This window comes from Amblyomma americanum, chromosome 1 (genome assembly GCF_052857255.1).
Source record: "Amblyomma americanum isolate KBUSLIRL-KWMA chromosome 1, ASM5285725v1, whole genome shotgun sequence".
Classification (NCBI taxonomy): domain Eukaryota; kingdom Metazoa; phylum Arthropoda; class Arachnida; order Ixodida; family Ixodidae; genus Amblyomma; species Amblyomma americanum.
In genome coordinates this window covers 74,942,939-74,958,665 of record NC_135497.1, presented here as the reverse complement: position 1 = coordinate 74,958,665, position 15,727 = coordinate 74,942,939, and the positions used below count along the sequence as shown (strand labels likewise).

Sequence of the window (15,727 nt, the reverse complement as noted above, 5' to 3'; positions counted from 1 at the left end):
CTTCATTATATGAAGGAACCCCAACTGCCTTCAGTATGTGTGAAGAAACCCACTGCCCCTTCACAATCTGTAGTCACAAGCGTCACATTGTCACACCCTTTGTGCTTTTTAACCGTTTCGTTTGCTTTTGTAGACATTTTGTTTTCTTGCTTTTAGCAAATAGTTTTTTATTAAATTCCCATCTCTCACTCTTGCTCAGAACGTAACTCCTGAGCAAGAATGCCGAAAACTAGTCTCAAAGGCAAGTGTTCCACTGCATTCGTGCATTCGGCAGCTGGGCTGTGCAAAGGATCACCTGACGGCTTGCCTGGCTTTCTTAGACTATCTACTGCTGCGTGCTCTGGCAGCAGCGCGTGTTTGGCATTTTTTTTATTTGGCAGATACTACCTTTTTGGCACAAATGGGATCACCAGCAACAAAACTTTGCCCTGACACTGCCAATGCCATTAAATCGCTAGAAAAAATGCCCCAGAAGATGTGCACGTTTTTTTTTTGTCGTGGCTTGACTCGGCTAGCTGAGCGGTGTGGCCCATGGCTTCAATCGCCGCGTGCACAAGTGCACATTCTCAAACTTAACACACATTGGCTTGTGTGCTATGTGCCTTCCACACATGGAAGGCCACCATCCTATACATATGTACACTGGCGCAGCAGTGTCTTGGTAGGCTGCCAATTTCACCAGGCGAGCCATCGCTGTCAGCGTTCCCATCAAAACAGACATGCCGTGCCGTTACTGGCGCACAGTATCTTGGCGTGCTTCGATGTTCTGAGCTGAGGACAGCGGCAGCACCGAAGGCGTGAAACTGAGGAACGAGCTAGGAGGAGCTAACACTGGAATTCGTTTTAACAAACCAAGTGCTATGTCTGGCCCGCACGTGCCTGCAAGAAGTGTACGGGAAAGGGGGGGGGGGGGGGGGGGGGGGGGTAGAGAGAGAGAGAGAGAGCCAAGATAGGTGCTCGTGGAACCCGCAAAAGCAGCCTGCAGAACCCAGTTTGAGAACCCTTGGATTGGAGGATAGTCCTCTTTCTTTTGCCAACAAGAAGAAAGTGGGTATAGCCATGCCACTAGTCTTCCTTGCTTCTTCCCTCCTGGTCTTCCTTCCTTTTTGTTCCCTCCCTCCCCCTGAGCGAAGGAAGGCTACAGTGGCAGTGGCCAGGGGCAAAGGGAAAAAAAGAAAGGCCATGGTGGTGGGATACTGTAATGCGTGTTTGTTACTAATGCGAAAGCATTATATGGCTCACTTTCAAGGTCAGAGCCGCAAAATGTGTCCGCACAAAATGGCACCATGTGATGCCACGAGTCAACGTCATATCAAGTCATGTGACAACGATGTAATATGATGCCATGCCAAGTCACGTGACAACGATGTAATGTGACGTCATATCAAGTCACATGACAGGTGATTGCAAAAAGTTCAGGCCATGTGACAAGTAAGCTACATGCCGGTTTCAAGAACATACCCCAATCCCCACCCCTAATCCATGAAGGTGTAGATGAAATCTCTCCGACGGCATCACTGGCTGACCTGAATATGGTGGCAGTATTCCTGACTACATTCGCACCAAAATTTTGATCAACCGTTCGTTCATCGTAAAGCGTTCCGGGTGGTGTCATAGCATTCCTTTTTGCATATAACTTGCATGTTTTGGTCAAGTTGTAGGCTAGCTTGCAACAGGGGCATATGCATCTTCAGTTGCATGCTTTTAAGACGCAGTTGAAGTGTCCACCCAGATGTGAGAGCTACTGCGCCCCTTTCCTTTCCTCAAAAACTTTCCCTTTCCTCAAAAGACATGCTTTCGCATTCCACCATGTAAGCAAACTTAAGTGCCCTCAGAAATTTTTAACCACCAAGTTAGCTACCTAAGGTGTGAGAATTTCATATTGATTTTTGCTTTATAGTGGCATTCAAAGCACATATTAAAGATTGGGATCTCACCAGACCTTGTGGCTTCCTTGATTAAACAGATTTCGTAGTTTGATTTTAAGGCATTTGACTGCATAAACATTGTGCATACTGCTGGTGCTTGATGTTTACAACTGCAGTCATAAGTACTATTCTTTAGATTGCAAGACTCACTAATAATGCTATTCGCTTACAGTTTCTCCAGCGTTTAAACTTCCCTATTTTTCCCAATCTGCTAGAAACAGTGCTTATTTTTAATTGGTTCTTGACATTGTTTCTTATTTGAAAAACTGCTTTACATAATAAATACTGTAATACGTGATTACGTAGGCCACCGGTACGTTTTTTGAATGAAAGTTAGACATCATGAGGGAGTTAGTTTCTGAACAGTTATCAAAGTGGGAACACACAGTAAACATACAAGAGGCATTTGTTACCACACTAAAGTCTTGTGCAAAATCGATTTTTCTAGGTTGTCGAATTTTCCAAAACCAAAGCAAAACAAAAAAAGGCAGGTGCAAAACATTGTTCATCCATGTGCAGTTCTTGACTCTGCCATTTCACTCAACAAAGCTGCAGTCAACATTAACGATTAACTCCTACAGCAAGAGCTCGTTTGGATTTGTCATGGTCCCGGGTCAATGCCGGTCACCTGAAGGTAGATCAAGTCACTTTCAACATGCACAGCATGTGGTTGGGTACCTTTGCCTTTCTCATTGTAACTGAGTGCTTGGCGAAGCCCATTGCCATTTGCAGGCTCTCTTATATGTAGTCTGATGTTCTCCGCCCGTGCGAAGGGGGCAGCCTGGGTTGGATATGTCGAATCGGTAGGTTGGTGCAGCCTGGCATAGCACGTGCAGAAGGGCGTGCCATGGGAGCAGCTGTTGGTTGAAAAGAAGCGATGAGAAGAAAGCGTGCGCAGTCCATCGAGATGCGGGCAATCCGGAGCTGGTGCAGTGCATTTCGTATTCATGAGATCAGTGCAGTGTGACTGAAACAAAATGCTTTGGTGCTGCTGTGCTTTGCGCTTGCTGGACGCCGCCAAACACATTGGCCAGTGCCTTGTGAACTGCATACTGTTGCTTCAGCCAGTGTAGCATCGCCATGATATGCGCTAAGACTGCATGTTGCCGCTGTTTGCGTGACAAAGCATGAAGCAGCACTGAAGAGCCCTTTTAAATGTTGCACTGTGCGGGCTCACATGCCAGTCATTACATCATTACATCATGTGATGCCGAATTATCAGTTACACCTGGCCATTCAGGTGTTAGCGGCTAACTCGGGCATAGTTCTCGATGTCCTCAGATTACTTAACCAGACCAATGCAAGCAGCCGGTTCGAATTATACAGTGAAATTTATATTACAAATTATGGGACCGTAGAAATCCTATGATTTGTCTGGGATTTTGCATTAATCAGCATTATATTGTCGAGGTTTTACTGTAGTTTGCATGTCATGCAGAGAACATTTGTTTTGTGTTCTGGCTTTTGTAGCCTCTTAGCGCAGTACACAGATTCTGTTGCACTGAATTTTGTCAGGCTGATCATGCATTTACTCGTTCGATGGAAAAAGTGCAGTTTTGTGACACTGGAGATGGGGTGAGCAACTGCTTGTTAAGCAAGGTGGCCCAGTAAAGAAAATAAAATTGTGTGCATGACTGGTGTTATTGCATTGATAAAACAGTGCTTTTATTTTAGAAATTACCACTGATTTTAAACAACTTTAAAATATTCATGTGTTAAGGTGTTATCAAGACTCTAATGATGAATTCAAACAGCTACAGTTGAACCTTGCTATAACAGAGTGGTTCATAACGAAATAATGGATGTAACGTACGGTTTTCTTGGTTGCAGAGAGTTTGAGGAGACCATGGACCACCTGCAAGCTGACATAGATGCCCTGGAGACAGAGCGAGGCGAGCTGAAAGACAAGCTAAAAATGATCTCAAAGAAAACTCTCTACAAGGGACTGTCAGAAACAGTTGGCTTGCCTGGTAAGCTGTTTTTCATTGGTAGAACAGATGTCCCGCAGACATGCTGTAAATATCAGTCTCTGGCACTTGGATGTGCTTTCAGAGTAACAAGGGTCATTCTTTTTGTGGCCCAAGTCACCACAGGCAGGTATTGGCGATATAGCAGTAGAACTTGGAAGCTTCATGGCAAGAGTGTAGCAACTGGCACCGAGACAGGGACGAAAAATTTTTGGACGATGTGCCTTACGTGTGTCGTCTGCGCAGATCGGTGGGCTGTGGGTGGAAAACTCTGTTTATTTGGATGTTCACTTCAGTGAACTGGAACCACCACTTAAAATGTTGCAGTATTGCAAAGTCTGCGCAAGGTGTATCCCAGGTGTTCAAACAGGAGCTGAAACAGTACTGTGTGCGAGTTTGCCAAAGACCTGCTGGACCGTTATGAGTTCAAAATGAGTTTCCTGGAGAGCACCGTCAGTGGTCACAAAACATAGCATCAGCAATATGACCCTCAGAATGGCAGTTTGTGCTCTGGCAGCATGAAGTTTGTGATGCAGCTCTCAGTGGGTGAAGTGTGATGGACAGTGTCATTAAGGAAATGAAACGGGTGGATTTAGGATCTGGCAAAAATGTTCTCTTAATGCTACACCACAACTTTAAGTTCAAGATTTGGATTTGCAGGGTCAGACAAGAAAAGGAGGGAGCTTTTTCGTGCAACACATTAATTTATTTTTATTTTATTTATATATGCTGCAGTCTTGCTCAAGACCACGGCAGGGTGGGTACATGTACATAACTGTATATACAAGAAGGCAAATAGAGTAAATTATTTTAGGTGCTCTTCAAATGATGCTAATGAGTTCTCTTTAAATGTATCATTAAGTTATTCCAGTCAACTGTAGTTCGTGGAAAATATGAGTACTTAAAACAATTATTTCTTAGTTAGTGGCATTAGTGTTCTCTTATGTCGTTGTCATGTAGCTAGACGAGAAAGTGAAAATACCAGATGTGTTAATGCTGTAATGCCCTGTTGTTAACTGAAAAAAGAACTTTAATCTACCTATGCTATTTCTTTCGCTTACTGACGGGAAGCCACATTGTCGAAGTAACTCACTGACAGAAGCGTGGTCATGTTTATTGAAGATCAATCTTGCTCCTTTTTGTTGTATATGTTCCAGTTTGTTGATATTAGATGCAGTGAACGGGTTCCAAATTGGTACAGCATATTCAAGTGCTGGACGGATTATGGCATTATATACGAGAGATCGTACAGCTCGTGTAGTAGATTTTAAAGCCCTTTTAAGAAAAAAAGGGTTTAAAAAGACGCTAGCTTTGACAGTATTAATGTGTTTTGTCCACAATAAATTATTAGTGATCCAGACTGAGGTACTTGTAATGTATTACTTCTGAAAGAATGATGTTGCTCCCGTACAGCATGCTAGGATTTATGTCAGTTTGGAGACGGTGGAGCACATTGCCACTCTTGGCTGGAATGTTCTAGTGCACCCACCGTGCTTTCCTGCCCCACATTCAAGATTTGGCACCTTGAACTTCCATCTGTCAGTTACTTTGATTAATCATGTGGCATGTGCCAAGCCATCCAAAATCGACATTTGCTTTTCATGCTAGAAGATCATGCTCATGCAAACCTGTTCAGTTAGGCTCTTGTTGCACTGGGAGAGTTTGTGTTAATGTGTGGGCACAAGTTCAGTGGTTCTTGTTGACCAAGATTTGTTTCTTTTTTGTTTTATTTGTGGGAACTAAACAACAGTCCCAAAACTGCTCAGTTTGTCAGTGAATTTAGCTTAACGCAGTTCACCTTAAAAAGGGAGTCCACTGTATAGCAAAGAGGTTATGCATGCTGTTTGGTTACACATTGCAGCCCTATATCGTTCGTACAGTAAAAGCTTGTTGATTTGAACTTCAGAAAAAATATTTGAATTGTCCGGTTATCTGAATTATCGAATGAACCCAAATAACTGACTAGAACCGCTTTCATCGCAGTTAAATTTTGGGGTGAAAAAACATCGCCTGGTTTTGAGATGAAAACAACGTGACAGTGACTTTTTTGTATTTTCATCAATACTTTATTGTGTACAGCGTCGAAGCAGAACTTCTGCAATATGATCAGGCCCTCCCTGGCATCATTCATGGTGTGACGCGATAGCAGTGGAGCCTCTCAAAGCAGCTGTGTCATATGTGAGGAGGCTGCGCTGCACAAACAGCAAATGGCACATTACAAGCACGCAGCTTCGGTGCACTGAAAAAAATGCAAGAACCACGCGAATGGAAGCGAGGGAAACGCTCAGCTGGGCTTGGTTGGCTGGCTGACACGTGACCGATAGAAGCTGTCGTCGCAGGCTGGTGCAAAGCCGAGAAAACCGAAACCAAAACTTAGTGGTCGGACTATTCTCGAGTCGGGGCCGTCCGTTTTTCGTCATGCATGCTGTTGCATGCATATGAGAGGTGCATGAGTGAATCTGCGGCATGCATTTCAGGTTTGAGTTGGGCTATATTACTGATCGCTTGCCGTGCTGGTTATAGCTGGGCACAGCCTTCCTATAGGAGCCCGTTCGAGTTAACCGGTGCTAGACGTGTAGCATCCGTATTAGCAAGCGTCCAATGCCATAGACTTGCATGGGCATTGCCCGGGACCGCGCGAGCACTTCGGATTATTCGGAGTTTCAAGTTAATGCTGTTGAATTAACATGTTTCAACTGTATAAATGAATGCATTGCAGTGTCCAAGTTAGCCTGTCCGCAACCAAGCTGGCTTTAAACAGACTGCAAAAAAATTAGCTGCGGTTCAACTACTGCTGAACCTTGTTAGAAAGCGAAAGCTGTGGTGTATCAGGTAGGTAGAGGCAGCTTGGCCTCTAACATTGAGTGCGTTCCTCCACACGCTGGATAGGCAATGTGCCCATCCTGCCAGGTGGAGGTTAAATTAATGGTTGGGCTGGATAGGCAATGTGCCCATCCTGCCAGGTGGAGGTTAAATTAATGGTTGGTCACTCACTGGACCTGCCGCTTATTGCTGCAGTAGCACCCACTGCCACAAAATTAATGGTTAGTCACCCAATGGACGCTGCCCCTTATTGCTGCAGTGGCACCCACTGCCACAGCGTTGTCAGTGCTCATGCATGGAGCCCACATCTCTCTCTCCCCACCGCCACATACCTCAAAGTTGAATTGAGGTGTCCACCACCCCAGGGAGCCAGTTATGCAGCCTTCCTTTCCTCAAAATCAGTGCTAACACATGCAGCCCAGAACTCTCTCCCCCCACTGTACCTCAAAGTGGGATTGAGGTGTCCACTGCCTCAGGGAGCCAGTTATGTGCCTTCCTTTCTTCAAAATCATCGGAGTCTAGAACATTGTCAATGCTAAGGGCAATGGACATCTATAGCTTCAGTGCTGCAGCTTCAGTGCTGTGTTCCTGCTACAACATTGTGAATGCCAATGCATGCAGGGCACATCTGTCACTGCCACCACATAGCTTAAAGCAGGACTGAGGTGTCCGCCATCCTGGGGGCCAGTTATGCGCCTTTCCTTTGCTTTGGAAAAAAATTGAAGATTGCTTTTTAAAATTGGTTTTGAGGAAAGGAAATGGAGCAGTAACTGTCTGGCATATATATGGGTGGACACCCGAACCGGTTTTGAGGAAAGGAAATGGTGTAGTAACTGTCTCATGTATATCAGTGGACACTGGTGCTGTAAGGGGTTTGGCCTCTGGCTCACTTGAAGGTCTAAACTGCAAGCACTGGGAAGGTAGCATAGTGAAGCTTTGGCTTCAAAAGAGTGCAAGATGCATTGCTAACAGAGGAGGGGTGCGGCAGAGTATTTAGATGTCAGAAGGACACCACCTGTGTTGCGTTTCCCTCTGGAAAGTTTGTCACCCTACTGAGCCACAAGGTGCCCCTAATCAATGAGAATAGTTTGTGTAAGGAGAGAAGCACATGCCCCTGTGCTGTATCATAGCTTGGTTGTCAGTGGTGCATGAGAGCAAGATCGACACATTCCCCCTTGCCTTATACAGGGTGTCCCAGCTGATTTTAGTTCGTCTAAAAATATGCCACTGCACTCTAAGACCACGCAACCAAATGCATGTTGCTGGCTTTTGTATGGAGCAAGGCAGTATTTTTTGTATTGTGCTTAACTGCATAATTAGTTTAGGTTAATTAACCAACTCGCAAGCAATAAAGATAGATGAAGAATTGCAGTGAGAAAGTTGTAGAACTCTCCGCAAAACATCTGATTGAACAGCTGCTAACTTTACATCTATTACGTATTAGCTTTATTTCTCTCACTGCAGATGCCCGCAAAATACAAAAAATACCACGTGACATGTCTGCTTGCGTGCCACAATTGCAGTGCTCTCAAACGTTCCACCTAAAAATGAACAGCTCATTTGGCTTGGTGTGCTGCTGCTGGAAAGGTGCCAGGGCTATGACCCTGTGCGATTTATGCCAGCTGTGTGATTCATGCCAGCGCGAGTGTTAAGGGCTGCTTCTGTTTATCGCTGTCATGAACCGTCGCAAGGGAAGCATACCACTGGCGTAAATCACACGGCTAGCTACTGCGTCGCTGCCCTGTCAACTTTTAAATGGCAGCACACTGGGCTAAATGTTCGGTTCGTTCCTACGCAGAACGTTTGAGAGCACTGCAATCACGGCGCGCAAGCGGGTATGTCACGTGGCATTTTTTTGTATTTCTCGGGCATCTGCAGTGAGTGAAAAAAAGCTAATACATAATAGATGGAAAGTTAGAAACTGTTCATTTGGACATTTTGCAGACCATTCTACAACTTTCTCAATGGAATTTTTTCACCTATCTTCATTGCTTGCAACGTTGGTTAATTAATCTTGACTAATTATGCAGTTAAGCACAATACAAAAATAGTGTGACTTGCTCCATACGATAGCCAGCAACATGCATTTGGTCGCATTGTCTAAGAGTGCCGTGGCATATTTTTAAACCCTGGCAAAAGTTAGCGGGGACACCCTGTATAATGCTGTATGCAGCTAGTGAGCCCTGGAAGTTGAACTGCTCCAATACACCACTGGAGCAGTCACCCTGGCTGCCATCATGGCAGCCTGGAAAGTCTTGAGGCTGACCCGGAAGAGACTGGCTTTGCGCATTCCATCCCTTTCTCCATTCACCTTCCCCCCATGCTGCCCATTAGTTCAGGTCTTGTTGCCACACTCATATTTTTGTGATCGTTCAGCAGTGTAATGCAACAGTGCTTACTGGCATGGTTATCATTTGGCACTCCCACTCCTGGAGGGCATTTAACTATACATACTGAACAGGTGTAGCAGCGACCCACATCTTGCAGCTTTGAAGCTTGTTGCAGTGCAGTCCTGTTCTCACTTTTGCTGTGCTTGGCACCTTGCTTATGCACGAAGTGGCCTTCAGACTCTTCCTGCTGCTCTCTCCTTGTCTTTTAAGTGAGGATGTGGGTTTCATGGGTGAAATTTTTTATCTTTTGGCATAGAGCGATGAAATTTGGCATGCTTATTGAGAAGTGCACTAAATGAATAAATACAGTTTTTCACTTATATATCTTCAGCAGTTTTGACGTAAATTTTTGTGTGCTTCATTGCTATACCAAACTTGCAGAAAGCCTTTCATGACAATGAAACATGGTAGGAGCCTAGAGTCGCTCTTAAATTTTAACCAAAGGAATGGTTCATGTAGTGACATTCGCAAATATCTTTATCAACTTGAGTTTTTTCTACACAGAATATTATATACATGCTTGCGTAATGCACTCATTAGTGTCATGTCAAATCTGTGACAGAGTAAAAAAATGAAAGTAATTCAGAAATACGGGAATTTCACTGCATAAAATTTATCCAGGAACACAATGCAAAAAACTGCATGAAAATCCATGAAGCCATTGTCATGCTACGCTTTTGCAAGCAGGGCAGTTGGGTCAAAAAACTCACTTTTGAGAAAACTGCCATTTTCACGGAGTTCTCAGCCAGATTTTGCTACCTATGGTCACAAAAAAATTTTTTTTTAAGTTTCTTCTGGGCTGTTTTCGGGGAAAATCTTTTTGGATATAATTAGAAAGACCTTATAGATACGAAATTTCATATTTTCTAAAATTGAATTTTTTTAGATTTTCGTGATTTGAAAGCCACGTCTCCCCTTAAAGGTGCACTAAAGAGAAATCTGAGCTCGTCTTTTTACCACGAGCTGCCGCGGTGGCCAAGTGGTTATGGCGCTCGGCTGCTGGCCCGAAAGACATGGGTTCGATCCCGGCCGCGGCGGTCAAATTTCGATGGAGGCGAGATTCTAGAGGCCCGTGTGCTGCGCGATGTCAGAGCACGTTAAAGAACCCCAGGTGGTGGAAATTTCCAGAGCCCTTCACTATGGCGTCTCTCATAGCCTGAGTCGCTTTGGGATGTTAAACCCCTATAAACCAAACCAAACCATCTTTTTACCATGGGAACTCGATCTACACGTTCCAAGCATTCTTAGAAACTTCGAATTATTGTCTTGTGCGGCCAATTTTCCTAATTTAAATCGGATTAAACGTCCCGGCTCCCGCCTTTTTTTGAACTCAACGCTGAAGGCAGGAGGATCACCGAACGCGTGGAGTGCCTTTCAGCCAGTTCCGTGGTGGCTTCGCTTTCGCTTTTATTTATTTTTTTATGTTTCTGTGAATAAATTGCTTCAGTGGCAGACAACATAGCTGCAAATTAGGCCCACGGAAATAAAAATGCGCATGGACTCTGATTTACATATCACTCCGCCGTGACAGAGCGGCAGGCCGCTACAGGATTGGCTAAAAGGCACTCCATGCGTTAGTTCACTCCTCCTACCTTCACCGTTGAGTAAAAAAAAAAAAAAGGGAGCCGGGACGTTTAATCCGATTTAAATTAGAGAAATTGGCTGCACTAGACAATATTACGAAGTTTCCAAGAATGCTCGGAACTTGTAGATAAAGTTCCCACGGTAAAAAGTCGAGCTCAGTTTCCTCTTTAGTGCCCCTTTAAGTGCACCAACTTTTGTGGCATCGGCTGCATCTATGAGAATTATATCTCATCATTTGTTGATTTTCTTGCGCAAGTGGAGACAAGAGCACACTCATGCCTGCGTTAGTTTAAAAGAAAATTAAGACCTTGTGCTGCATGGTAAATGTACAAGCAACAGCTTCTTTGAGTGGGGTATTTCAGTGCCGTAAAGGTGTCTCAGGCAGAGGTGGGCAAATGCCCTCATTTTTGCTTTTCCTCCCTCACCCTCACTTTTGAATCCAATGCCCTCCATCACCCTCATTTTGAAAAGTTATCCGGCCCTCCCTCGTCCGTCGTCGCTTCGAAAAATCTGCTGGCCCTCCCTCTCCCTCACATCATCGGCCCTCCCTCACCCTCACTAACAGTTCTTTTATAACTGCAGTTATTTTTTGTAGTCTGCTACTTCTGGCAATATTACTCAGTAGTAAACGTACAAGACAAGCCCTCAACGCCCTATTGGACGAGAGGCTAGATGCTTACACTGTTGTGTGTATGCGTGTACGTGTGTGTGAGTTGCTTGAGCTAATACGTTCGACAAAACCAATACAGTTGCGAGTTGGGCCCTAAAATATCGCTCTGCCTTTACTCCTGGCACGCACTCCGTGCATACATGTGCCCTGCGCTTATAACATTTCATTGTTATCTATGTGGACTGCTAAAGGGGGTCAGCACGTTGTTGTTTCTGTGTACAAAAACTTATGTACGCCAAGAATATGTAGAAAACAATTCAGTGGTGTTTATTACAACAACTACAGTAAGTTGTAAGTGCAGAATAGACCCAGAAAAACGAAAGTTTGTACGTCGCTTAGTTACCCTTACCCGATGACATTGCAATTGCACTGGGTCTTCTGAATTTCACTGCTTCTAATCTCCCGCCACTTCGTGTGGTTTGCTGCGTGCTCGTCTGATGACGCTTCCACGCGCACGGATGGAAGATGATGAAGACCACGCTTTCAAAATAGAGTGAGAGAGTGGCAAATTAACACGCGTGAATGCAGCTACGTGATGAAGAGGACCACAGTGCAAACACAGCTCGAGAGCTTGGCAGTTTTTTTTATTAACGAGATTTGTTGCCACTGGGCATCGAGGGGCGAAGGAGTGATGAAGGATTCATTAATGATTAAAGTAATGGAAAAAGGTTAGCTGATTTTATGAAGTCTAGTAGTGAGCGATGCTAGAATCCCTGCGTCCAGGCAATATGTGAAGCCGGGCTGCTCGGTGAAAGTCCCTCTGAGCAGTCCCACAGTAAGTGGTGAATGGCGGCTTCAATGCCCTTGCATTCACTTATCGTACACCGAGGCCGAGGAAAGAAATATCGATACTGAGGCCACTTCCGAGTGACGGCAGGTGTGAGGCCAACCCCGACCCGGATCCTCCGAAGCGTAGCCTCCTCTGCACGGGTAAGACCGCAGGGGAGGGTTACCACACACGGAGGGATGAGAACACTTGTGCGGCGCCGGAGTTGTTCCTTTCTTGATGAAAGGAGGGTAAAACTGTCCAAATGAAGGAGCTCTCACCAGGGAGTGAAATAAACCAAGAGGTGTTCTTGTTATTTCAAGGTCGTACAATGCAAGGCTGAGCGAGCGATGAACCAGACCAAGGTGGTTAACCTGCTGCTTTATTTCTGTGGTTGGTAGGAATAGAGTGGCTGGCTTTGCCCACCACATGACAGCGCCGCTTTCCTATATTGCAATTCCAGCGAAAATAGAAAGAAGATACGACTGTACTGAACTACTCACAGTGTGAATGAAACGATTCCACGCCAACGCCGCCAACAGGCTTTGATTTGACAGTGAAATATCGAGAAGCATTTTTTGCGCTGGAACAAGTTCTTTGAAACCTCACTGAGTTGAAATCGGACTTCGTTCCGAGAAACAAGCCTTAGAACTTGGGAATTCAACAGCCTTACTAGGTATAATTTCTACATGTTTACCTATACACTGTGATCATGTGACAGACTCGGGGCTGATAAGGAAAAAGCTGTCTGCGGTACCACGCTTCCCGTTGGAATGCTGGCCACCCGCATGCCCCGGCCAATGCCCCCTTGTTAGCGCACAATACAGGGTGTTTCACCTAAGACTTACAGGATATTTAAAAATAGGATTTTTGAATTGCTTTTTTCGGCATAGCATTTTTAGCAGTGTAGTACATCTTTTCGTGTTCGCCTCGTGCACCTCCAGACTGCAAAAACTACGTCTTCCTCGGGAATCTTGACCCTAAATATAGCGCTTTAAAATGGGAAATCATAATGGGCTACACTGACAAAAAACATTAGCCCGGAGTACCCACCACAACCCTCACCCTCAGACAGTGCATCTTGCCCTCCCTCACCCTCATCCTCACGAATTTTCATGCGGCCATCCTCCCTCACCCTCACTTCACCGAGTGAAATCCTCATGAGGTGAGGGTGAGGACGCCCTCATGAGGGCTCGCCCTCGTGAGGATGCCCATCTCTGGTCTCAGGGCTACAAGGCAAATAAAAAAACTTGGAGGCCTTCTTAACCACATTCAGAAGAGAATGTGATAGCATTTAGGTTGCCTGCTATGGTGTCTACAATGCTTGTCTATCTTTGCAATTTTCCTGCAAAAACTCCAGTTGGAACCAGTTCCATTGCCCTTAAATGGTATGCATGAGTAATCACGTTCCGGAATCTTCCACTACCTTCCATTGGATTATCATATGGGATTTTACTAATCCCCACTAATCCATCTTAATACATTTTCTGGGCTGGGCCTACTTCCAAAATTTTGGGGGGTGGGCCAACTTCAAAATTTTGGGGGTTTTCAGGTTTTCAAATCTGGCGGTGCCCTATGATTGGTCCACTGGTGGTCACGTGGGGTTGATGACTGACCCTCTCAGTCGCATTCACAGATGGCAGGAAGACCTTGTATGTTTACTGGCGTAGTGGTGCAGCGGTTAAGCAATGCGCCACTGCCCTGGCAGGTAGGTGGCAGCTGCATTGAATTTGGTAACGGCGAGCAGTTTGCTCGCAATCTAGTGGACAGGTTGCCACCTGTGACGTTGGGAAGGCTGTGGTGACGCCACATGGTCACATGACCCCAATTGACCAGTCAAATAATTTAGTTACTGAGAAACCGGAAACTGCACGGCGACTGCTTAAATGCTATCACAATAAAAATTAGTGCAGATGACATTCTTTTGGCTTCTTCAGAAGTGGTGGTCTTATGAATCTTTTTGAGGTTCTTTTAAAGAGCAAACTAAGGTTTAATGATGCTGAGGATTATGTTTTGTACCAATGCACATGGTGCATAGTTTCTCAGTCTTTTTTTTTTTAGCCTTTGGGTACTCCACCAGCTTTGAAAAGGTGCTGAGGAACTCCATCTGCCTAGGCTTCCATCAAATTCTGCCTAACATGCGTGCATAAAAGAAATATAGACACACGGCCTCTGAAAAAATACCCAAATTTTATTAAATATTATTACCTGTATAATGAAACATTTTGCTGAAAAATTACGGTATGACTGGTCCCAGAATTTAGTGAAAAATTGGATGTTGAGGTCTCATTGAATTTATGTGCTGGGGAAGGGGGGGGGGGCAGAGAACCCAAGAAAACCTTTCAGGAACCCAGTTTGAGAACTTTCGGCTCAGACTCCCAATGTGTCCCTCTTGCAGCAAGCACAAGCTGGCCACAGCTGCAGGACATCAAAGTGGCACTGCGACACGTGCACAGTGAGAGGGCCAAGCTGGAGAGCCACCGTGTGAGCCAGCTGCTGGCATCACTGCCACCACTGGCACCAGTGCCCCCCCGTGCGGAGCAGCAGCGTGATGCATGTGCCAAGGCGGCACGTGCTCAGAGCCAGGCCTTGGCACTTTGCGTTCAGGTCCGTGTGGTGGATCTGAGCAATCGGCGTGCACCTGTCCAGGGTCCCAACTTGGCTGCTTTGATTGAGGCACGGCAATGCCTCGAGGCCTCGCGGCATGAGCTCGTGTTGCTGCGTGCCCTGGCCGTGGCACGTGTGGCTGCCGCCTGGCGTGCCTTCCCAAACCCTGCCCTGGTGCGCCTTCTACAGGCACAATAGCTACTCTCAGTGTGGCGTTCAGAATTACTCTGCTAAATGCACCAAAGGAATGAAAATATAGGCGCTGGCTGTGGCATATGCAAGAGCTGTTTAGCGTGCCTTCCAAAACCCTGCCATATTGCACCAAGTCCAGTGGCTACCGGTGTGGCAAGACGATGTTCAAGATTGCTCTGCTATGCGCACAGAATCAGTGTCCTTTTCTTGTTACTGTGGGTAGCAGTGCTTACTTGATAATATAACTCATGGCAGCTCTCCTAGCACCAAGCCTTGCACTGTCTCTAAACGCATTTTGGGTTGAAGCTTGGAATATTTAAGCAGTTGCAGTAATCAGGGCAACAGATGCCTTTTGCCAGCTGTCTTGCCTGATGTGCATACTGAGGAATGGAACCTTTCATGAGAGTTTTTCAGCCTCTTTTTTTTATATGGCCTTCGTGCATTTTGTGCTGCATGCTGCAACATCCTACGTTTAAATGTACCATGCTTTTTGGTGGACAAATAAATAATTCATTACTAGGAACAGTGCTGTGAGCTTTCTGGGTTACATGGATACTCCATCACTCGTGCAGCTTCTATAGTTCATTCAAAACTTCCAAAGAAGCAACATGGGAGTATGACACTCGCACTGTTCAGCGAAGTGACGTCCTTCTGCTCCGGTTGTTTAACTAACATTTCTTTCACACATTTTTTGTGAAAGCCAGAAGACAGCCCTAACCGTGGGGGCAATTTCAAAGATTTGTCTACTCTGAAAAACCTTCGCATTCATTACGAACACAAGAACAGCAAGCCTCGATATC

General features: G+C 45.3%; 1 protein-coding gene across 3 annotated transcripts in view; it reads left to right on the top strand.

Moving 5' to 3' along the window:
* DCTN1-p150 (dynactin subunit 1) overlaps nucleotides 1-15,450 on the top strand; it is a 51,407-nt gene extending 35,957 nt beyond the window's left edge. For all 3 annotated transcript variants that reach the window (XM_077645942.1, XM_077645940.1, XM_077645941.1), the window contains 2 exons: nucleotides 3,759-3,898; nucleotides 14,527-15,450. In XM_077645942.1, coding sequence (XP_077502068.1) covers nucleotides 3,759-3,898; nucleotides 14,527-14,933 — 547 coding nt within the window. In that variant the 3' untranslated portion in view covers nucleotides 14,934-15,450. The remainder of the gene's footprint in view (nucleotides 1-3,758; nucleotides 3,899-14,526) is intronic.
* Nucleotides 15,451-15,727: the final 277 nt, after the last annotated feature.